This window comes from Suricata suricatta, chromosome 2, assembly GCF_006229205.1.
Source record: "Suricata suricatta isolate VVHF042 chromosome 2, meerkat_22Aug2017_6uvM2_HiC, whole genome shotgun sequence".
NCBI lineage: Eukaryota > Metazoa > Chordata > Mammalia > Carnivora > Herpestidae > Suricata > Suricata suricatta.
In genome coordinates this window covers 41,752,306-41,777,983 of record NC_043701.1, presented here as the reverse complement: position 1 = coordinate 41,777,983, position 25,678 = coordinate 41,752,306, and the positions used below count along the sequence as shown (strand labels likewise).

The 25,678-nt window shown below is 39.0% G+C and overlaps 1 protein-coding gene across 2 annotated transcripts in view; it reads left to right on the top strand.

The window, feature by feature from the left end:
* NPSR1 (neuropeptide S receptor 1) overlaps window positions 1-25,678 on the top strand; it is a 146,499-nt gene that overhangs the window by 91,241 nt on the left and 29,580 nt on the right. The window contains exons 3-5 of one of the 2 annotated variants that reach the window (XM_029955945.1): window positions 4,403-4,506; window positions 14,093-14,186; window positions 20,436-20,637. In XM_029955945.1, the coding sequence (XP_029811805.1) occupies window positions 4,403-4,506; window positions 14,093-14,186; window positions 20,436-20,637 (400 nt within the window). The remainder of the gene's footprint in view (window positions 1-4,402; window positions 4,507-14,092; window positions 14,187-20,435; window positions 20,638-25,678) is intronic. The other variant, XM_029955951.1, reaches the window with a different exon arrangement.

Sequence of the window (25,678 nt, the reverse complement as noted above, 5' to 3'; positions counted from 1 at the left end):
ATCACTGTGGTGTTTAATATAAAAATACCACGTGGTTACTTAGCAAGAGGTAGGCAAGACCAAAGAGGGGAAGTTCTTTATGCTAAGTTGGGGGCTTACCCTTTATTCTGTTTACAGTACAGATCCTGAAAAGGAAGATTTGCCATCACAGTTTTCTAAAGGCATTAGAGCAAATTCTATGGGTGGAGTGACCCTATAAATAGAGAAGACCGAGAGAAAAATCATGGCAGCCAGGGCAGGGAATGAAGGGATGGGAGGAAGAATTGTGTCTGTATATTGTTCTAGGTAATAAAGGAGAGCAGACATAGAACAAGAATTAGGAAGGAATGGAATGGGAAGGGAAGGGAATGGAAAGGGAAGGGGAGGGGAGGGGAGGGATGGGAAGGAGAGAGGAGGGAAGGGGAGGAAGGAAAAAAAAAACACAAGTAGTGTGGTAAAGACTGGATAGTGACATCCAGTCTGGGTTACAAGCCTGGCTTTACCTCTAACTTGTTATACAATCTTAGAAAACATTTTAATCACACTTAGTTTGCGAATGTATAAAATGGGGAATGTATAGATTTTTGTTAGATTAAAAAATCTTAAAATACTTTAAATACCTAAAATATTGACAAGGATATAATGACTGCTTAGTAACATTCCTTAGGCTCATGCTCCATGGTGTACAGAAACCTGGGTTAAGAGTAACAATCGTCCTTTGAACAGTGAAGCCGACTCTAGTTATGTAAGATGTCACCTTGGGGGAAACTGGGTGATGGGTACGTGAAAACTCTCTGTGCTATTTTTGCAACTTCCTGTGAGTCTTTAATTATTTCAAAATAAAAATTTATTTCTTGATTTATTTTTTTAATGTTTATTTATTTTGAGAGAGGGAGATGGGAGGGGTGGAGAGAGAGATGGAGAGAGAGAATCCCAAACAGACTCCATGCTGTCAGTGCAGAGTCCCATGTGGGGCTTGATCTCACCAACTCTGAGATGAGGACCTGAGCTGAAATCAAGAGTCAGACACTTAACTGACTGAGCCACCCCAGTGCCCAAGTTTAATTTAAAAAGCTGTACATGCCTTTTCCAAACCATAGTGACAGTTTAGTTCACAGAGACATTCTGAGCACCTACTCCATGCCATGCCCTGATTGGGATGCCAGCCTCCCTTCTGCCCTCATTCTCCACTGAGCACAGAAGTAATGAACCGGCTGGCAGTGCCATTTTCCGTTTTCCTTACTCCTCTTTAACAGAAACACAGTAATAAAAATAAACCATCAGAAATGGAATCGTGAGTGGTCTGCTCCAAAATGGGAGTTTCTTTTGCGGTTTGGCTGTTCAGCTGTCCGAGAGCCTGAACTCCACCAAATGCATACATTTCACTTCTGAGTGAGGTTCTGCCCACTCTTCTGTCTGAGCAGAAATGCTCAGAAACCACAGATCCTCTCCCATAAAGCCTGGCAGTATTTCTCAACAAAGACAGGATTCGAATTTTGATCTGAACAATTTAGTAGAGGGTACAGGTCATAGGCCATACAGGACAGAGTTGACACTTGCTTTGTCTTCGTGCAGCCTGAAGCCAAGGTACATGTCTTCATGACAATACTAAAGACTCTATTTCAGCCCCCACCCTCCCACCCCAGCAGGGCGGAGCACTCTAGAGCCTCAGTCATCTGCACAACTCTACACTGAGAGCCTGCTGCATATGCTTAGCCCCATTCACTAATTATCTGCAGTTGATCATAAAATGATAAGTAGATTACCTGTGTTCTACCCATACTCATCTCTTTCTTCACTGTATAAACTCAGCTCTGCCTTCATCTGTTGATCACAGTCAATTACTCTGGCCACAATGTTGACTTCTCTCTTTTTGACTCCTAGTCCCTGGACAAAGGAGTCCAAAGTGCCTCTGTGGCAGCCATCACTTTTAGTTCAAGGGGACCCTTGCTATGACCCCTGACAGGTTTGCCCTTCCTTTGGAGATTAAGACTTCCAGCCTGCAGAGCAGAGAGGAACACAGAGTGCCCCCTGCCCCCGGGTGTTCACTGGGCGTGAATGTAGAGTGACCGTTCCTACCTCTACTCCTTGGTTCTCGGACATATGTATATCTCCTATTAGTGAGACGGCACCATAAAGAGACCTCTGATTTAATGCATAGGCAGCATTTTGAAGGATGCAATTCCACCCTTTCAGAGTATTGGCACTAAGTTGGCACTTTACCTGTGCCTTTAGTAGTGCATCTCAGTGCTTCAAGATGACAGCTGCTGCTGGGTGGTGCACTATGTGACACAAACAGAGGATTCTATGATCAGCGGTTCAAGCTTCTATGCCCCTCTCAATGAAATGGGATTCCTGATCAGATACTATGTTATGTGGGATTCCATTCTAGTTGGGCAATCAGAAATTCTCTAGAGATTGGTGAATGGTGTTGACTACAACTCAGAGGTCAGGGAAAATAAGCTCATACCCAGAATGGGTATTACACTGGGAAGATGGTCTGCTGGCCCTTGCAATATTGAAGGACCCAGTGTAGTCAACTTGTCACAAAGGGGCCAGTTGGTCTTGTTAAGAAATAGTGTCATATTAGGGCTCAGTGTTGATCTCCATTGTTGGTAACTCAAAGACATTAAAATACTGCAGTAGCTAGATTGGCCATGATAAAGGGTAGTCCATCATGTCCAAGGAGTAGTCTTGCTGTCTGCCACTATTATGAGGAAGCACATATGGAGTTATTCCAAATGCTAAGTATATCAGTATAAATTAAACACTCAGGAAATGCGGAAATGAACAATGGAAGGTCTGCACATCTAGCGAACCATTCCATTTCAACTAGGATTCTATTTGTTACCTGGCCCCAAAGACCCCACTCTTATAGTCGGGCCAAATGACACTTCAGATCTCTAAGTATCATGTCAACATAGACCCTGTGCCTCATAGTCTTCAAAATGTCTGTATATTCTTTTTTCCCCAGGGTACAGTCATGCAAATAAATGACCAAAGGTCCCTTTAGGGAAGGACGAGGAGTATTATTACAGTGCATCCTTACCGTAGTATTACATGGCCTGGCTCTACGGACCACTTCTCCTACCACCCACTCTGGCTTACAGCTAGAAGCTTTTTTGTAATGCAGGTGCTCCTCTTACCGGCACATTTTTGATGAGTGGTGTGTCTTCTGAGTCCTTCCATGAAACATAATTCTCTGGTGGGTCTTCTGGCTTTACATAATATATCCGTTATAACACGCACACTTTACTTGGGCTTTTTATTCTTTTTTTTTCTACTGTCTGCCATGGCAACTCAGGCATTTCCCTTTTGACAAGGAAAGACCAACACTTTTCTCCAGAGTTCTAAAAGCTACCCTGGCAATGAGTTTGCCTTGCCATTTGGGTCTTTGACAAAGTGTTATATCCCATGTTCCAAGAAAGTGACTCTAAGTCAGTGAATTCTTACTTATTCTGTTTCAAGTCTCAGCCCTATCCATCAGTTAGCAGAGAATCCCTACAGCTCTGTTTTGAGAAAGATTCTGGAACACATGATCAATTAATGATATGTCATGGAAGGGTGAGAGGGAGCTTCTAGACTTATATTTTACCATTTCTGGTAAACTTTCAATCTAAGTACAGAGATAAGTAAAGATAACCACAGGAGCCTAAAGTCTCTGACTTTGATCTCAAATCTTGGCCTCAGTTCCTCTAGCTTAACTAACTAAGGTAATGAAATTGATAGATCATGCACTTGACTTTTTCCAGGAATAGATGTTGAAAGGGGAAAAGAGGAGAAAGAAAAGAAATCTGGGGTGAAAGAGGAGTGCTGTCATTGATGGTAGGGAGGTAACAAGAGGTCCACATTATAAAGCAATGGATATAAGAAGGGGGATTTTGAGGGATTTCTTTTTTTATATATAGTTTATTGTCAAATTGGTTTCCATATAACACTCAGTGCTCTTTCCCACAAGTGCCCTCCTCCATGACCATCACGTCCCCCTCCCCCCCCTCCCCCTTCAGCCCTCAGTTCCTTTTCAGTATTCAAGAGACTCTCATGATTTATGTCTCTTTCGCTCTCCAACTCTCTTCTTAAAGATATTTTCCTTTTCTCAATTTTGCCCTTATTGATTCTCACAGAGTCCTTGTTTTAGTACAGATCTAACCCCACTTATAACTCTCTTTTGTGACTTAAAAGTCAACCATATGGTTACCAAAATCATTTTAGTTATTACCAAAATCCTTCCAAGATGGCTGCATCTGAGTGGTAACAAACTCCAATAATAAAAGTCAATGAACTCCAGCCTTGCCTCACTGTTCCTTAATGGCCACCTGGTAAAACTGAAGAAAAAATACATCTCCTTAGGAATGCATTTCTACCATGGCAAGGCTGGAAATTTGAAAGAGACTAAAATTAACCACTTGTGTGTCTTTGTTAGACTCTTTCACAGGACTGGTTAACATCTTGACAGATATCATTTGGCGTTTCACCGGAGACTTTATGGCACCTGATCTCGTTTGCCGAGTGGTCCGCTATCTGCAGGTATGTGGCCCCTTACAAATATGATGATACACAGACAAGTAGTTCTTGGTGTCTTCATAAGAAAAATAATATAGAACTCAACACTTCTACACAACAAACTGCTCACTTCCTCCTAGTTGGAAGGACAAACCAAATTGGTAAGATTTTTAAATTTATACTTTTGCTAAAGATAATAAATGTATATAGCAAACATAAATGAGCATTAATAAGAACATAAATATTCACATTTAAAATTTTTGGGATAAATATAAAGGACTTGACATATTCTGGCTGTCTTGGTCCATTCAGGCTGCTGTAAAAATACCACAGAGAAGGTGCCTTAGACAAACAAGCATCCATGTCTCACAGTTCTGGAGGCTAGAAGTTCAAGGTCAGTGTGCCAGCAATTGTCAGGTGAAGGCCTTCTTCCAGGTGGCAGACTTCTCAGTGTACCCTCGCTGGCAGATGGAACAAGGGAGCTCTGCCAGGCCTCTTTTCCAAGGGCACTAATCCCACTCATTCACAAGGGCTCCACCTCCATGACCTAATCACCTCCCAAAGGCCTCACCTCTTAACATTAGGGGCTTGGACATTAGGACTCCAACATGTGAATTTTGGTTGGACACAGACATTCAATTTGTTTTAAAACTTTTAAATAAATAAACACGACACTAACACAACACTGCCTACTGTTCTTTTTGAAAAAATTTGACTAATTTGTTAAAAAATAGGTATCATTTCTAATTGTTTTAACTTGTGTTTCTTGTGCTACTACCCAAATTGGACTTTTTAAACTATCCATTGGCACTTGAATTTCTTCTCCTTTAGGTTGCTTATTATCCTTTTCCATTTTTTTTGTAAGTGGGATATCTGAGGGTTTTTTTAATGCTTGTTTATTTATTTTAAGAGAGACAGAGAGAATGTGTGTGTGCAAGTGGGAGAGGGCCAGAGAGAGAGAGAGAGAGAGAGAGAGAGAGAGAGAATCCCAAGCAGGCTCCCTGCTGTCAGCAAAGAGCCAGACTCAAGTCTCAATCTCATGAACCATAAGATCATGACCTGAGTCAAAAATCAAGAGTTCGATGCTTAACTAACTGACTTGATCCAGACATCCCTGGGATACTGGGTTTTCCTCAGATATTGCTAATATCTATTTTTAGATTAAAGACATTCACACTTTGCCTGTTGAATATACTTTAATGTAAAAATTATAAATGCAAATATAGATATATATACATAAAATATATAGTACAAAATATTACATATGTATCATATACATATATTGTATTATCAATATACCATATATGTATATACTATGTATTAAGACACTTCAACTAAGTACAGAAAAAATGAATTACTTCATAACTGATATTAGAATTGCTGTGTTCTGTTTCTCAACTCTTACAATTCTTTTCTATTAATATATTTCTATTTTGATGCCCATATTCCAGGTCTAAATTATTATAGCTTTATAGATGTATAGTGCATTTTTAGAAAACCTCACCCCACAGTGTTCCACTTATTAGTAGGGTTTTTTAGAATCTTTGCATCTATATTCATCTATGATTTTCATTTGTTCTATCATTTTCAGACCCTGGAAATGGAAATGGAAAAGGAGTTACTCCATATTCAGAAAATGAATAGAGGATAGTTATAATTAAAAATCTTTTGGGGTGCCTGGGTGGCTCAGTCAGTTAAGAGTCCAACTTTTGATTTCTGTTCAGGTCATGATCTGACAGTTCATGAGTTTGATCCCTCCATCAGGCTCCATGTTGATGGTGCAGAGCCTGTCTGGGATTCTCTCTCTCTCTTTCTTGCTCTCTATGCCCTTCCCATACACTCTCAAAATAAATTAATAAACTTAAAAAAATAAATAAAATAAACTTTTTTGGGTTTTAAAGTTTTTTAAATGTTTTTTATTTATTTTGCGGAGGGGGGGAGACAGAGAGAGACAGTGCAAGCAGGGGAGGATCAGAGAGAGAGGGAGACACAGAATCTGAAGCAGGTTCCTGGCTAGCTGTTAGCACAGAGCTCGATGCGGGGCTCAAACCCACAAACCGTGAGATCATGACCTGAGCTGAAGCCAGACGTTTAACCGACTGAGCCACTCAGGCACCCCAAAATTTTTGTGTTTTAAACATAACCTTGAAAGTTTAGTAGATGTGAAAGGGCCCTGATTACTATCTAGAATTGGCATTTTTCTCAGGGGTTATTTTTTAAAACATATTTTTCTATTGAAAAATTTTGCTTCATTGTAGATAAATGTTATCAATTGCTTATTGTGGCAATTTCTGAGAAATATGGTTGTCCTAAATAGCTATCAGTTGAAGTCAACCAAACTATCAATCAAATTGACCTAGTTGGCATTTACACAATACTTCATCCAACTAATCAGACTACTTATTCTTATCAAACTCACATGGAACATTCACCAAGAGAAATTACATACTGGACCATAAAATACACCTTAACTATGTAAGAGTGGAAATAGCAAAAAGTATGCTCTCAGACCAAATTAGAATTAAACTAAAAATATATTAAATTAAACTATGACAGAAGGATAGCTAGCCAATCTCAAAGTTTTTGGGGATTAGACACACTTCTATGTAATACACAGGTCAAATTAAACATGAAAATACAACATATCATAATTTGTAGGATAACAAAAACAGTACTTTTGGAGAAATACATGCATTAAATTCTTGTATTAGAAAGAAAAGAGATATAAAATTAGTAATCTAATCTTCTACCTTAGGAAACTAGAGAAAACAGACAATGTATACCTAAAGCAAGTAGAATTTTTTGAATGATAAAACTAGAGCAGAAATTATTAAAATTGAAAACAATAAATCAATGTGAAAATTAATGAAACTATAAGCTGGTTCTTTGAAGAGATAATAAAGTTGATAAACTGTTAACCAGAATAAACAAGAAAAGAAGAGGGTTGGCACAAATTACTTGTATTAAAAATAAAAGAGGGTTAATTACTACTGATCCTATAGATTTTAAAAGGGTAATAAAGGAATGTTATGAACTATATGCCTGAAACTTTGATAATTTACTTGAAATGGACCAATTCCTTGAAAAACACAATCTACCAAAACTCATATAAGGAAAAATAGACAATATAAGTAGGCCTATCTCTATGAAACAAATTGAATTAATAATTAAGACTCTTCCAAGAAAGAAAGCACCAGGCCTAAATGGATTTATGGTGAATTTTACCAAATATCTAAGGGAGAAATTATACCAATAAGTTGCTAATTTTTCTAGAACACAGAAGAAAAGGGAATGTTTCCAAACTCACTTTGTGAGTCCAGCATTATCTTATCACCAAAAAAAAAAAAAAAAAAGACAAAGGCATTATTTGAAAGAAAAACTATAGATCTATATCTCTTGTGAAAATAGATGTAAAAATTATCAACAAATACTAACAATTGAATCAAAGTATGTATAAGAAATATTAAATATCACAACCAAGTAGAATTTATTCCATGTATACAAAGCTGGTTCAACAGTCAAAAATCAATTAATGCAATCCATTATATCAAAAGACAATGAATAAAATGTATATGATCATTTCAAGAAATACAGAAAGATAATTTGATAAAATCCAATATCCATTCATGATAAAAACCCTAGTAAACTCTTCATGGAGGGAAACTTCCTTAACTTGATAAAGAACATCTACAAAAAGCTATAGCCAACTTCATAGTTAATGGTGGAAACTAGATGCTTCTTTCCTAAGGTTGAGAACAAGGCAAGGATGTTCCCTCTCACTACTCCTATTCAGCATCATACTGAGTCCCACTAACTCAACAGGACATGAAAAAGAAATAAAAGGTATACAGATTAGGGAAGATAAAATAATATCTTTGTTCATAGATGAGAAGATTGTTTATGCAGATAATCTCAAAGAATAGACAAAAAATAAAACCACAGAAAATCTATGGGCTTATTCAGTGAAAATAACAAGATTGCAGAATATAAGATTAGTAAACAAAAGTCAGTTGTGCTTTTATATGCTAGCAGTAAATAATTTAAATTTAAAATTAAAAACATGAGGGGTGCGTGGGTGGCTCAGTCAGTTAAGTGGCCGGCTTCGGCTCAGGTCATAATCTCACAGTTCGTGGGTTCAAGCCCTGCATCGGGCTCTGTGCTGACAACTAGCTCAGAGCCTGGAGCCTGCTTCAGATTCTGTGTCTCCCTCTCTCTCTGACCCTCCCCTGCTCACGCCGTCTCTCTCTGTCTTTCAAAAATAAATAAAATACATTAAAATTTTTTTTAATTAAAAACATGATACCATTTAGTTAGCACCAAAAATATGAAAGCTTAGGTATAAACCTAACAAAATATGTGCAAAATCAATATGAAGGAAACTACAAAACTTTGGTCAAAGAAATTAAAGACTACCTAAATAAATGGATAGATATTCTATGTTCATAGATAGGAAGTCCCACTATTGTTAAGATGTCGATTCTCCTCCAAACAATTTATAAATTCAATACAATCCCAATAAAAATCCCACCAAGTTATTTTATAGATATATACAAACTCTAAAATTTATGTGGAAAGGCAAAAGACACAGAAATGCCAACACAATACAGAACACAGTTGAAAGACTGAAACAATCTGATATCAAGACTTACTATAAAGCTACAACTAAATCAAGACAGCATGATATTCACAAAAGAATCAACAGATAGATCAGTGGAGTAGAATAGAGGCCCCAGGAACAAACACATACAAAAAGTCAATTGATCTTTGACAAAGGAGCAAAGACAATTCAATGGAGAAAAAATAGCCTCTTTAAGAAATACTGCAGGAATCATGGGACATTCACATAAAAATCATTACCATCATCATCATCTAACTACACACCTTACACCTTTCACAAAAACTAACTCAATATGAATCATAGACTTGAATGAAATATGCAATGCTATAAAACCACTAGAAGAAAACGTAGGAGAGGAGCTAGGGCACTTTGGGTTTCTCAATGACTTTTTACATATAACATCAAAAGCACAACCCATGAAAGAAAAACAAATTTTAAAGTTTGATTTTATGAAAATTTCATATTTATTTGCAAAAGATACTGTTAAGAGTCTGAAAAGACAAGGCACAGAATGGAAAAAAATATTTGCAAAACACATACTTGATAAAGAAATTGTAACCAAACTATACAAGACTTGGATGCCTACATAGGGCTCCATTGCTTGAGCGTGGGACTCTTGCCACAATCCCAGGGTCATGGGATCAAGCTCTGTGTCCTCTCTGTGCCGACAGCATGGAGCTTGCTTGGGATTCTTTCCTTCTCTCTCTCTCCCCCTCCCCTGCTGCATTCACACTCTCAAAATAAATACATAAACATTAAAAACAAAGAGAAAATACTCTTATCATGCAATATAGTATGTGCTCCTAGGTATTATATCTAGTTGAGTTGAAAGCATATGTTCACACAAACTTGCACAAGAATGTTACAGCAATTTTATTCATAATTGTGAAAAATTGGTAGTAAGATGTTCCTCAAAAGCTGAATGGATTAAAAAAAACTTGGCTACTTCCATATTATAGAATACTATTTAACAATAAAGCAGAATGGGCTATCAAGCCATAAAAAGTCATGTTGGAATCTTACATGAACTTTGCAAAGTAAAAGAAGTTCAGTCTGAAAAGGCTAGAGAAGTATGATTACCACTATCTGATGTTCTGGAAAAGGGAAACTATGGAGACAGTAAAAATATCAGTGGTTGCTAGGGATTTGGTAAGATAGACTAGGTAAAGAACAAGGCATTTTTAGGACAGTGAAACTTTTCTGTAAGTACCATTGATAGGGGACATTATTCATTTGTCAAAACCCATAGAACTATAACAACATAAGTATGGACTTTAATGGTAATGTATTGATATTGGTTCAGAAATCAAAAAAAAAATGGACCACACTAAAGAAAGATGTTAATAATGGAGAAAAGTGGGGGACGGAGGTGGACACTATCTTTTTTTCCTTAAGCCTAAAATTGCTCTGAAAAATAAAGTACATTAATTTTTTAAGTCAATCCAAGGATCCTCCTTTACATGAATCCAATCTGGTATATTTCTAAATAAAATTTTTCTAAGTTGCATTTAAGTCTCAACTTATGTGTAAGATTTTCTTTGCTTTTATATTTCCTAGGTCATTTTTGTCAGAATAGAGGGGTGGGGTAGTGAGAATTCAGACATATGTCCTCACTCTGCCATCTGTTATCCAAATGGTATCCCATATGTTGTTGATGTGTAGAATTTTCATTGTTGACATTTATGAATTGACTATAATTGTACTTTGATTTCCTTCTTGACTCAAGTTAATTACAAGAGTGTTTAAATTTCCAAGTGGTATTTAAAAAAAATAACATGATACTAATTTCAGTTTTTATTGCTTTTTGTTTTAAATATGCAAATTATATAAGTTGTATAATTTTAAAATATATTGAGGGATTTTTTTCTTCATGGTTTATTTTATGATCAATTTTTAAAATGCTGCCTTGATATTTTATAATAATATGTATTATTTTTAAAGTGTGTTTAACTGTTTCTATGTATTATTGTGTTTTATACTTGGTAAGTCTGAACATTTTAGTTACGCATATTTAGTATTATGTTACTTGTTACATATAAGTTTATTAATATTCTATCATCATTATGTCTTGTACTTTATATCAATAAAAATAACCCATTTGTCTCATGTAGTGCAGTTTGTTTTGAATTTAATTTGTCAAATAGTAGTATTGTCATGAATGCTTTCTTTTAGTTTTAGTTGTTTGTTGTGCCTCTGGCCATCACTCTATTTTTAAACTTTGATAATAATTTGGCCTGAGAGGCTTGTTTTCAACACAGTATACAGTTAGCTTTGGGAAAGGGTTTTATACATAGTCTTCATTTTAGTCAAGGAGCTTAAGTCATTTATATTTATTGAGACAAATGGTGTTTGGTGTTATTTAAATCACTTCATTAATCTTTCTGTGTTAATTTTTTTATTTACATGCTTTTTTTTCCTTCCTGCTTGAATATTAATTGTGATAGGCTGAAAATGGCACCCCAAAATCCAAATCCTAATTCCTGAAACCTATATATATTATCACTTATGGCAAAAAATGACTTTGCAGATTAAATTCAGAATTTGAAATGAGGAGACTCATTCTAGATTATCTTGATGAGTCCAGGTGTAATCATATACATCCTTCTATAAAAGGGAGGTGGGGGGAGATTTGACAAACAGACAGAAGAGGCATTGTAACAATAGACTCAGAGAGGAGAATGGTGTGGTCACAAGTGAAAGAATACTGGTGGCCTCCTGCAGCTGAAAGAAGCCAGTAATGGACGTTCCCCTGAGGCCTGTGGAGGGGGAAGGCCTTAATTTTTGACCCTGATTATGGACTTCTAGTCTCTAGAAGTGTAAGAAAGTGCATTTATGCTGGTTTAAACTACAAAGTTCATCGTAATTTGTTACAATAGCCATAAGGAGCTAATAAATTATTTTTTCTCCACTTATATTTTATATCATAGCTTATCTTTAATTTTTAAATGTAGTATGTCTCTATCAAGGTAAAAAACAAAAGAGATGTCTAAAATGACCAAATGGAAAAATATAACAAGATTTCTTTCCTTCTATTCTCTCTTCTCACTCAACTCCCCAGATTTGTCCCTGGAATGTTTCCCAACTATATTCATAGTTATTTTGTGAACATTTTGTGGGATTTTGGGGGACTCGTTGCTTACCATAGCTGTTATTATTCAATCCTGTCCCTCTTCTAGAGTTCTTAATTTTTAAACAATGCTCAGTCAGCAGAAATATTTTCTCAAAGAAGATTTTTTCCAGAAGATTATGTTATGTTATACTTTTTTCTTTTGTATACATCTAAGAAAACTGTTCTGTGCTTTGGCACATAAATGATATTTACAAAATTCTTGGATCATAATTTTTCTTTCAAAACTCTGAACATGGCTTATGCTGTTTTTTGGCATTTATTTTTGTAAAAAAATAGGCATGACAATTTGAAATGCATTTCTTTTATGTAACCTTTAAATTTTTTTTACCCTGCCTACATGTCAGAAGACCCTTGAAATTAACGACTGCTTTTGACTGTCTGAAAGTACATCTCTTTGTATTAACATTGCCTACTTGCCCAGGCACTCTTTATTGTGACCTTTATCCTCTTGCTCCAAATTCTGAACTTGTGTTGGCCACCTCACTCAACACAGTCAAAGACAGTTGAGATTCTTATGAGCTTCTCACCAAGACATTTCACCCCATAGAGTTCTGCTTTTGGAAGCTTTCTTTCTCATATTCCTTGAACGGCACTTACCATGCTATGTGTGGCCAGCCTTAATAATTCTGAATTCATAGATCACACATAGAAATCCCAGAGTTCTCTAAGAAGACAGTTGCCCAATTTTTTGGTTAAATTTGGCCAAAACTATTCTCTCTTCCATATTGCAGCTTTTTAGCAAGAGGACAATTTCTTCTTATATCCCTCAGGAGAGCCTTCAATCTCTAATCAGCCCTCAGAACTCCCTCCCTGTAACACCTTCCACAACATTTGGGATGCAGTAGTGTTATACAAATAAAAATAATAGAGAACAATAATATAGTTGATTGTGATTTGTTTGAGGGAAAGAACAATAAGGTATAGATTCAGATGAAAGTTATTACCAAAGTCATGATATTTCTATTTCATTAAAAAAAAATTCAGACACTCACCCTTAGACTTTGGTCTTTGAGTTATTCTTCTCTGCTCTAGAATTGATCCAAAGGTTACAAAGCAGAGAATATGACTAGACTCTTGGTAGAAATGAGGCTCAAAGTTATCTGAAAATCTTCCACCTTGATTATTCTTTCAGAGGTATTTCATTTAATTACATTTTGATTATGCTCTTCACATGAGAGATGTTAACCTTTTATATCCCAATTTTCTTCTCTGCAAACTATGCAAATAACACTGTACTCAGGATAATTAAAGGGCATGGGTAAGGTTAATAAAAGAGAGGGTGGGAAGGAGGAAGGTGGCGGGGACTCAAAGACTGACCACAATGAACAGCTCTACGAGAGAAGTGTAGGAGGAAGTGAGCTCCGAGACTGTCAATGCAGATGGTGATAAATGATTCGAAACAGCACATGGGCTCCCAGAAACCAGATCCCTTCCATTGTCTCTCAACAACTCATACTGATAAAAGGCAAATGAACGTTTGTTTCTAATTATTCTGGAATGTCAACTGTGGCAGGAAAAATTAGGTTAGTTTTAAAAGTCAATTACAAACAAATGTACCATGCAAATGTCAAGAGAGACTGATCCTAAGAAGTGGAGTCTCCAAGAAGCCAAGTGAATGAGTGAGGAAGGGTGGGCTGGAAGCGTTCTCATTGGCCACGACTGGCAGTGACAGGTGCAGCACCAAGAACAGCCATCTGCTTGTAGACACAGGGAGTCAATCATTTCTCTCTCCCCAACCCAAACTTCATCTCTCCCGAGCTTCGGTGCGCAGCTTTCTCAATAGCACAGAACAGTCTTCTTCCCATTGTGTGGATTTCCTCACTTTGGTGAAGTCATGCACCCCCTCTTGTTTCTGTCTTCAGGTTGTGCTGCTCTATGCCTCTACCTATGTCCTGGTGTCCCTCAGCATAGACAGATACCATGCCATCGTCTACCCCATGAAGTTCCTGCAAGGAGGTGAGCTGGCTCAAATATCATTCTTGAGTGAGACTGGGATTGTTTTCACTAGTATTATCCTCTTCATAATGGCTCTTTTCCTCCGACTTTCTCCTGCTTTACTTTCTTTCTACTTCATGGGTCTGGTTGTCTGCAAAGATGTAGAAAGAGAGGCGTGATGCCTGGGAAAATGCTGATGGTTCCCACAGATAGTCAAGAGCTCCTAGGGAAGGCACTTCACTGGGCCCACTTTGTGACCACTTACCTTGGCCCTAATGCATCTGGCTTTTTACTTTAAAGCAGTGTTGACACATACACCTCTCCCAAGAAATGAATATTCCCACTTCGACTTGCTCATTTTCAGGGCGCCTGGGTGGCTCAGTCAGTTGAGCGTCCGACTTTAGCTCAGGTCATGATCTCACGGCTTATGGGTTTCAGTTCTGCATCGGGCTCTGTGCTGACAGCTCAGAGCCTGGAGCCTGTCTTTGGATTCTGTGTCTCCCTCTCTCTCGGACCCTCCCCTGCTTGTACTGCCTCTCTCTGTCTCTCAAAAATAAATAAAAAACATTAAAAAACAAAAAACTTGCTCATTTTCCAGAAACAAGCACCTTGCCCTCTGTATTCCTGAACCACAGAAATAATTGAAAAGATTTTTTAAATTTATAATAATACTGGAAACAAAGAAAAATTTTCCTTGATCCAGTGACAAGGAGGAGTCCCCAGAAGAAGGAAGCAGATGAGTCAGAGGGAAGGCTGAAACCACACAGCTGACAGTACCCACAGACTACAGCAATGTGGGTGAAGTGTTAAGATTGTGTAAAGGCCCAGGGCAAGAAGGACTCAAGGAAATTGGCAGGGAGCACAATCCTGCATATTTCCCTTCCGTCTGGCCTCCCCTGCCCCAGAGAAGTCACAGGAATGGAGGTCTCTTCCTCCTAATCATGCAGATGCTGGATTTGAAGATACAGTGTTGGGGGCCTTAGGAATCAATGAGTCCTTGGAGGGGTGATGGGTACCTAGTCATGAGACTAATTATCTATTCCTCTCCCCTTGGGCAGAGCCCACTTCCTTCCATGACCCCTGAAAGCAAGTAGTAACCCAATGTTTAGTGACCGATTCTTTCCCAAGCAGCCTATGAAAACTCATAAAATGGAGAACCTAATGTGAAATCTTGACTACAAATATGAGGTGCAATCAAATATAGAAAATAGGACAAAAGCCAAAATGTGGAAAATAGTTAATACTTTAAAATACCATTCTGTGGAGTTAACAGCTAAGACAGCAAAATAAAAAGAACAAGCAGAACCTTAGAATAAGTAGAATTAATGTCATCAGAGACGATTGAATATATTAGATAATACTGGCACAGATCCTTTGAATGGCAGGTTAACAATATCTAATTAAAATATAAAATGTGCCCTTTGATGTAGGAATTCTGCTTTTTGGTACCTTCTCTTGACAAACACCCACATGCATGCATGCATGCACATATGCTGTTTATTATAACGTTGCTTAGAATAGTAAGAATTCCCTCATTGGAAGAATGGCTGGCTAACGTATGTATGAGTTTTAGTAGCTTAGATTTTATTGATTGCATACTATATTCCATTCCTGAATCTAAGCTCTTTATGCATATTAAGTACTTTAATTCTTACAACATCTCTGGGAGATAGGTGCTATTATTATCTGGATCTTACAGATCCAGAGAGTTAAAGTAACTTGCCCAAGATCACAGAGCTAGTAGGTGTAGGGGTAAGATTTGAACCCGAGACAGCCTGGGTGTCTTTGACAACCATATATCCTGCCTCACTGAGGCATTGGGATAGCCATGGACAGTAAAGAAAGAAAAAGTAATAGGAAATTGCTTGCAAGGACACGCAGCAACTAGTCCTCACTTCTGGGGATGGGCTTTGGACTAGTCATAATGACCACAGGGACTTACATACAAGAAAGTATAATTGATGTGTTGTGTGCAGTTAAAACTAATTTAAAAATATAATTTGCACCTGTTTTAGGCTTTTTTTTAGGGTTGCGTGTGTGTGTGTGTGTGTGAAGATATGTGACCAGCACCAAGCTTTCTGGCCACTACCATTGCCTCAGTGATTAAGATAAAGAAGGAAGCAGGGAGTGGGATGAAGGGAAATGGGAGAAACATTTTATGTTCTCTATGAAAGTGTGATATACTTATTCATTCCTCTATTCATTTAAGCCCAGTATGCCCCAGGAAGGTTTGCAGGGCAGGGGGAGGGGACATACAAAAAAACATATATACCAGAGTATTTCAAAGTGCAGAAATATGAGTGAAGGGAAATCATAGAAGAAAACATGCGAGAGGTGTCTCAGGACACTTGGCCAAAGGTGGAGGCTGATGGAATCCATAGCCAGAAAGGAAACATGGTCAGTTACCCATGTCACCACATTCATTAGGTAAAAAAACAAAAAGAATCAACTGGTTAGCTCCTGGCAGATATGACTAGTTCTAGGAGACACTGCAGTATTATGAACAGTGTTCTAAATTATAGAAAAGGCAGAAATGAATATCATAGTGCTCTGTTAAAGATGTAAAGCAATTTATTTCCGCACTACAAAATTCATAGAGGTTCAGTGTGGAGCACTTGGAAAATAATCATCTCCAATGGCTTCGGGGGAAGATGAAAGTTGGAAATAGACATTAGCTATTTTCCCTTCCTCTCTGCCAATTCCAATGAAGTCATGGAAGAGATGGAGAAAGAGAGGAGACTTGGGGTTCCTGGGTGACTCAGTCGTTTAAGGGTCTGACCTCAGCCTGGGTCATGATCTCACGGTTTGTGAGTTTGAGTCCCGTGTCCGGCTCTGTGCTGGCAGCTCAGAGCCTGCACCCTGCTTCAGATTCTGTGTCTCCCTCTCTCTCTGACCCTGCCCCATTTGCACACCCACGCTCTCTCTCTCTATCTCTATTTCTCTCAAAAATAAGAATAAACATTAAAAATTTTTAATAATTATTATTTTTAAAAAAAATAGAGACCTGCAGCTGGGTGGGAGGCAAGGAAAGAAGCCATCCAAATCCCAGAAACTTCCAGGGATCCCCAGCACACACAGTGCCACACCCCCAGGAAGGCGGTTTTGGCTGTACAGGAGTTTTGGGGTGAGGCATAAGTGAGAACAGGGAACCCTATGCCAGTCTCTTGATGCCACAGTTCATAGGAATTTAAGGGCAGCCCTGAGGGGCAGGACTAAGGGTTTATGTTACTGAACATAGATGACAACAGAAGCAATTCCCCACCGGAGAGCACATCTTTGTGGAGAACAGGAGCATGCGAAGGCCACGCAGAGTCGCACGTGGCTCAACTAAACCAAAGGAAGGAGAGGGGAAGGGGAGGCCACATTCTCCTGATTTTTTTACTACTTGATTTTTTACTGCCTGAGCCCAGCAACTCCAGAGAAATTGACATTTCAAGGCTCTTCAGGATAAATAAATATGAGAACAATTAAGAAAACATCTATTAATAATGAAGAGAAATATGTCATGCCAGATATTAAAACATAATATAAAAGTTTGGTAATTTAAAAAACATGCTACCGAAACCAGAGTAATGTATATAAAGCATACGGAATAACAAATCTATTAGAAAAGAATGAGTTACTCAGTATCTGGTGTTAGTATAGTTGCCTAGCCACTTAAAAAAAATATCAGACTGCTATCTGCCATAGTTTACTATAAAGTAAATGCCAGTTAGATTGAAAAAGCAAAAATTTTAAACTCAAAAGTAGATGAGTATGAGTAAAACTTTTTTTTTTTTTGGTGACGGAAAGATCTTCCTAAGAATAAAACGCAAAGCAGAAAAAATAAGGGAAATTAATGTTGTTTTCACTACATCAAAGCTTTAAAACTCTTTATACAAATATTGTACACATACTTAAGAAGCAAAATGATAAATAGAAAATATTTGTATTGTCTATTACAAAGGGGTAATTTGTTTTGGTAAAGAACTGTGGGGCAAAGAAGTAAGAACATACCAATAGAAAAAGTGGACAAAGAACATGAACAAATTATGAAGAAACAAAGAAAAATGAGTGGACCATATATAGAAATACTTCTTTGGACCGCCAACAGAAGAATTGCAAGAATTATACATTTGGATATGAAATCTTACCAGTGAGGTAACCAGAGTTAGGAGGAGGAACCGTCTCGGGTTGGGAGGGTGTAAGGAAACAGTCGTGTGTGTCCGGTTCTGCTGGAAGCCTCACGTTGTAGACTTTTCCGGGAGAGATGTAATAATATTTGCCAAAATCTGCTTCTAAGAGTTTATCCCAAAGCAACAGCAGTACAAAGAGAAACATAAAAATTATTTGTAATAAAAATAATTGGAAACAATTTAAATACTTAATAGGCTACCAATGAAATTGAAGTTTAGTGTATGGGCAGGGGGAGAACTTAACAGTGCTTTTCAAATTAGATTTCACACACTGGCCCTGCAGGGCTCCTTTTGTAGGCTTGCTCCAAGAAAGATCTGGAAGCTTCTGGCTGTCACTCAGCCTCAACCTGAGCTCCCCGGGCATCCTGCACTGGGCTCAGGATAAAATTATATTTGATGAAAGGCTTTCACTCCCCAAAAAAGTCTTAATGCCACTTGTATAGATGTAGACATGAAAAGATGTCATAAAAATTTTTGACAAAGATTTTCTTGACATGAAAATATGGTCATAAAACTTTTCTCAGGGAAAAAGCTAGGTTGAAAAGCAGCATATATATTACGTTCTCGTTTTAATATGTGTACTCTATGTATTATACGTGAATGCACTATCAAAATTTAGTCTGGCTATTTCTGGGTGGTGCCATTATGGACTTTTTTTTCTTCTCTTTATTTCTATTTCTCTACTAGTATTTCTTTTCCTTTTCTTTTTTTCATGTTTATTCATTTTTGAGAGACAGAGAGAGACAAAGCATGAGAGGGAAGGGGCAGAGAGACAGAGACACAGAATCCAAAGCTGTCAGCACAGAGCCTGACACAGGGCTCAACCCCATGAACCGTGAGATCATGACCTGAGCTGAAGTTGGACGTTCAACCGACTGAGCCACCCAGGTGTCCCTCTGCTAGTATTCTGATCATGTGTAGCTTCCATTACTAAAATCAAAGAAGGTATACTTGGTGCATAAAATGTAGAGGCTAAGTCAGAAGTACAGAACTGGACAAGAGGAGATGGACCAAGAAGCTAACTTTCTCTGGCTGGCAGACACAGGCCACTGTGAAGGTAACAGAAGATGGCCTACCTGATACTCAGACTGCATTTCATCTGTTCCATCCCTGGGTGTTAAGCCCTAAACGGTCACTCTTTATGGCAGATGGGCTCCGCTGGCCAGAATGTCAACAGTCTTGCCACTCCTGTGTGTTTGCTGGTGACACATCTGGCTCTGGAACAGCCTGTGACCGGGGACTTCCCGGTACAGCCCAGCACCTGTATGAGAAAAGTAATTTCAAGCCTGTGGCTTGGGTGGACTTTGGGGACACATTTTTAGTACCTCAGTGAAATTGATTCTAAAGCAGTTTCCTATTCTTTGAATCCGATTACTTCCTTGCCCATCCCTTTCACAAGTGAATACATTGTTCACCCATCAAGTGGAATCTAAGTGGGGCCCAGGAGTTGCAGATCACTCTTAAAAATCCAGGTTCTAGGACCTGCAGAAGAAGATAAAACTTGAATTGTAACCATAATAGAACAAGAAAGTGCTGGGAACGGTTACTAATGCTGTCAGGGTCCCCAGCAGGTATCACATCCTTCTGATCAAGAGGAAAGTCCTCCCGCCATACCACTTGCTCTGTCCATATTTCCTCACCAAATTCCCACTGCTCTCTGTCTACCCAGAACTTTCCTCTATTCCTCCAGGAACCAACTCCCTTACATCGCCAACCACATCATAGTAGGTTCCCTCCACCCTCTGCCTCCTGAGACCCTGGTCCTCCTGACATCTCTGAAGAAGATGCTTCTCAGCCTTCCTTCTGAGAACATCAGGCGTGGCGGGGTGGTGACTTTTCCTACCTCCCTGGACCACTTCTAGCTCACTTCTCCTCCTTTACTGCATGTGCACTGGTCTGTTCCTGTGAAGCTTATGCTACCATGATCACCTTCTACAGTGTTCCCTCTCTGTCTGACCACACAGCCATGTTCCTCACCCAGTGAAGATGTCGGACACTGTTCCCAGTCTCTTTCTCACCTTTCATACTGTCCTTACCTTGGGTAATTTTAATGTCTACATGGACAAACCATCCAACTTCTCTTTCCTTTGAGCAGAAAAGCAAGCCAAGGTCCTCATCATAATTTCCTGGAGCCTCTCGTTCCTCTTCTCCATTCCCACCCTGATCATATTTGGGAAAAGGAAACTCTCTAACGGTGAAGTGCAGTGCTGGGCACTGTGGCCTGATGACTCCTACTGGACCCCGTACATGACCATCGTGGCCTTCCTGGTGTATTTCATCCCTCTGGCAATCATCAGGTAAGGGGCCAGCAGTCCAGACTCATGGCTTTCCTGGTTTGCCAACTCCTGCTCTCCTTCCCTACAGGTCTTTCATTGTTCCTGGTGTCCTTGAGGGAAGTGGCCAGAACACAAGATTTCATCTAAAGCTACTGTGTGTCAAGCCCAACTTCTCCAATGTAGAATAAAAGAAGGGAACTAATATTTTCTGAGTATGTACTATGGGACAGGAATTGTGCTAAGTGGTTAACAATTGTCCCATTAGCCACATTACAACTCTATGAAAGAACTACTGTTGTCTGCATTTTATGTGTGGTAAAACTCAGGCTCAGAGAGGTCAAGTAACCTACCCAACATCACACAGGATTTAAATATGTGTTTTTATGATTTCATATCTGTTCTTTCACCTATAGCATGTAGTCTTTCAAATATAAAACAGAGAACCAGCTTCAGAGGTATTATAATTGAAAAAATAGGCAAACTTGAAATAAAACTGAGCAAAAAAGCGAAAAAAGCAATATACACAAAAACTATGCTAGACAGTATGTGCAGTGAGGTCAGGTAATGGCAGAGAACACTTGTTGGAAGCTGCCATTGAAGGAGAGAAGAATTCAGATAGGGGAAGGGAAAAGAAAAAGGAAAGCAGGCTCCCTGGGACTGGGGGTTAGAGGAAGTGTGGTAACAAGGAAAAGGGCAAACAGGTGCTCTTCAGTGCGGGAAGGGAGAAGTTGGCAATAAGCTCTTTCTGGTGGGGTGAGGCTTGATTATAAAGGGTCTTAACCACCAAGCCATAGGATGTTTCCTTTGTCCTGCAGCCCATGGTGGCCACTGACGGTCTTTCAGCAGAGAAGGCTGCAGCCACCTGGAAAGGCAGGGTCTCGCTAGTCATTCAGCAGGATCACTTCTGGCAACATGACTCTGCGTGGGTGGGTGGGATAGGATTGAGGGAGACGCTGGACTGTCAAGTGTGTGCATGGCCGGGCTGATGCTGCACCTTTTGGGTGTCCCCAAGGTTGCTATGGTGTGTCCCCAAATTTCCCCTGGTTAAAGCAAGATCAGCCTTTGGTTTTGGATAATATAAATAATGATGCACTAAAAATCTGTACATTTAAATTTATTCATGAGTCCCTGATTATTCCTTCAGAATCCATCCTAGTGGAATTCTTAGATCAAAGATGATGGTCATTTTAAGACTTCAGACGCATATTCATAAGCTGCCCCATAGAAAAGGTGTATTCCTGCTAATGGCAAAAAAAAAAAAAAAAAAAAAAAGCTCTGATTTTTCTTCACTTGACCCAGTGGAAGATGGCACCACTTCTTATTAAATCTTTGTCAAGCATAGAGGTTTTAGAAAAGTATCTCACTGTTTTAATATGCATTTCTTTGATTATTAATTGTTAAGTATTTTTCAAGGGTTTTATGACATTATGGGAATCATGTATTCCTGCTTGTTGCTCATCTTTAGCCTCATCAAATATCAAAGCTGGAAAAATGTTATCCATTGCATAGTCCAGCCCCCGAATTTTTCATAAAAGTAGGCTTAGGGCAAAAAGAAACAAAATGCCTTGCCCAGCACCTGCCCAGAGGTGGAGCTGGGCAAGGCAGTGATCCCATAGCCAACCCAGCCGGCTTGCTGAGGCTAGAGACTGCCCAGTCATCTCTGCTGCACTGACAAACTGACGTCCACATTATTTCAATGTACTGCCTCCTCTCTACCAAGCTGAATTTGGGAGGAATCCTGGAGGAAAGATGAAGGGTATTTAGACAACCAATCAAAGGTAAGTCATAGCATCATTGGAAAAGGAGGGTGGCTAGTCTCAGGGGTGAGCATTTGGGAGGAAGTGGCCTCTGCCATCTGTCACAGGCAACTGACGCATCGATTTCAGTGGCAGCGATGTCCTGGGAGTCTCCTGATTGATTTCCCATCAGTTAACGAAATCAGTCCAAACCCCTGCTCGGCAGGGTGAATACTGTATGTGAACCACACGGCTCCCTCTGCACTGTCTGGCCAGGTCAGTCCCGCAGCACTTTCTCTGTCCCTTACTTTCTCCCGTCAATTCAAGCTGCTTCCTCCCACCAGGATCTCTCAAACCTGCCTACAGCCCAACCTGTGTGTCCCTGGTAAAAGCCAAGTATAATTTGATGATGAAAGGATGATTTCAAAAGCGAGTTTCACTCACCCCTCATCAAAGAATAGCCTCCTTAAATCCTTCTCCTCACTCCCTATCTGTAGTAGAATGATGGAGATTCAGAGTGACCGCCCTCCAACCTTGAGTTTCTCCAAAGGATTTCCTAGCTGCTCAGTTATGAGCTCCGCTCTTTCACGGTCAGGCTCCTCCTGCTGAAGAAAGAGCTTCTGTCAGGGGGATATGGCTACACCCCATCAGCTCCTTCTTTCTCCTTCTTCCTTTTTTAACTTTAGAGAAGGGGGGAGAGAGAGGGAGAGGAGTGGGGAGACGCGAGCCGGGAGACAGAATCCTAAGCAGGCTCCACACTCAGTGTGGAGCCAGACGGGGGGCTGGATCCCACAACCCTGGGATCATGACCTTAGTGGAAATCAAGAGTCTGACACTCAGCTGACTGAGCCACCCAGGGCCCCTCCTCCTCCCTTCTTGACCCAGGACCAGGCCCAAATGGAATCTTGTGACGAATTTACTTCTCATTTTCCAGAGAGCCCCTTGGATAACTCGCTACAATTTCATATCTGTCAGAGCTGAGGTTCACCATTGTTGTTTTTTTTCCGCTTCTTAACCACACTTTGGATGCTTGAGTTTAATTCTCTTGCTTATAGTTCTTCTAGGTAAAGTTAAACTTTTAATTCCAAGCTTAAGTAGACAAAAGAAACAATTCAAATAAGGCCTTTCATTTGTTTTATGAACCATGCCTCATGCTTCATTGTTCTTCAGACATGATACACATTTACATATATATACATATACATACATGCATGCATACATATATACAGGTAAATACACACATACATGGATACACATGCATACGTACCCCTTTACCAAATTAAGAGGCAAGAAGTACATATATTGTTGTTTCAACTTGTATTTCTTTCATTACAGATGAGATTTTAAAAATTCAATATGTACATTATAATTTTTCTTTTTAAAATAAATTACATATTCTATTCTTTTACCCATTTTTCAAAATTTTATTTTGTGTTCCCTCTTTATTTTCAGAGATATTCTTTAAGTCATGAGCTTTTCCTATTTTCATGCATTGAGGATATTTTCCTAGTTTGTCATGTGCCTTTTCGTTTTGAATATGCTTTTATTTAAAGATGTTTTATTTTGCTTTCAGTTAATATGACTGACATAATTATGAAAGGGAAAGAAGGATGAATAACAACAATTAGAAACGAGAAAGTCAAATGACTAAATTTAAAAAGTTGGGTGCCTCGTTAGCGCAGTAGGTAGTGCTTCAGTCTCATAAAAAGTTAAGAGAATTGTAGGAAAGCATGTGCAAAACTTTGTATAAATGCAAGAGAAAAGATGAATGAAATGGATATGGCTTCTCTCTGATACATCACATCTCACACTGTTGTGTATGCATATTTACTTGTGCTTTTCTCTACATGGTTGCCTCCCATTCCTTTCTTAGGAAGTCACCTCTTGCACATACTTATCTCTACTTTGATTTAACTTTAAAAAAATTTTTTTGGAAATGTTTTATTTATTTTTGAGACAGAGAGAGACGGTGCATGAGCGGGGGAGGGGCAGAAAGAAGGAGAGACAGAATCCTTAGCAGACTCCAGGCTCTGAGCTGTCAGCACAGAGGCTGACCCAGGGCTTGAACCCAGGAACTGTGAGATCATAATCTGAACTGCTGTTGGATGCTTAACTGACTGAGCCACCCAGGAGCCCTGATTTAACTTTTTAATGATTTATTATTTTATTTATTTGAAAATTATTTCAGTGTTGGGAGTACATTACAGATGTCACTTTAAAAAAACATTTCATTTGATTTGCCAGTTGACACGATAGCGTTTATTTTTGATGTTACATCTGAATTAGAGATCTAACTTAAATTTGGTTTTTTTAATGTTGGGTCATTTGTCTTTACGCCATTTACTGCATAGTCTATCTTTTCTCCATGGTATGAAATAGCAATTCTATCATAGGCATATTTATATTATAAATACTCTCATTGTTTCTGAACTTGTTAGTCTCTTCAGTTTGTTTTTATCTTCTTTTCTCTCCATCTGGACAGATGGTCTTTAAACAATAACCTTTTTCTTTTTTTATGCATTGCAAATATTTCTCTAGTTTTTCATTTGCTTCTTCATGTTAAATATGGTTTTATTTTCAGTTGATCGTAATTGCCATAGTTAAGAAAAGAAAGAAGACAGAAATAAGTAGGTTAGGTGTTTTTCAGCACTACTACCACAATTGTTCTAATTATTATAACTTTATATACATTTAATATCTGTTAAGACAAGATGGCTTGTCTTTCTCAAAGGTCCCTGGCTATTTCAAGGGAGTTGCTGACCCTCTTCCCCTCACCCACTTTTTCAGACATAGCAGACAGGGACGTGCCTCCCTCCGCTCATCCCTGGGCCTTTCTGCACAACATTCCTTATGCCTACATTCACCCTGCCTTGCTTCTGGAAACTCAGCTCACATTCTCCATGTCTCCCTCCACATACCAACCCCACACACAGCTGCCAGTCCTGGGCCAGATAGCGCCTCAACTGTGCACCCGTGGTCTCCAGCCTCAGCTCGTCCCTGTCGCCATTAAAGTTCGTGGTAGTGTCATCATCTGCTTGTGTGGCTGTATCTCTTGAGTATAGAACTTTGTCGCTTAATTTCTGGATTCTAAGTCCAGCACGCTATATAGGACCGACTGATAAACTGCACCAATCATAGGACAGAGGTTCATGTCACTCACACACACACACACACACACACACACACACACACACACACACACACCTATTATGGACATTTCTGGCTATTTAGTACCTAGATTATTTTCTGGTATGTGAAAGATCTTTCACTGGTATTTGTGAAAGGAAAGAAGGAAGGGAGAAAGGAAAGCAGGGAGAGAGGCAGAA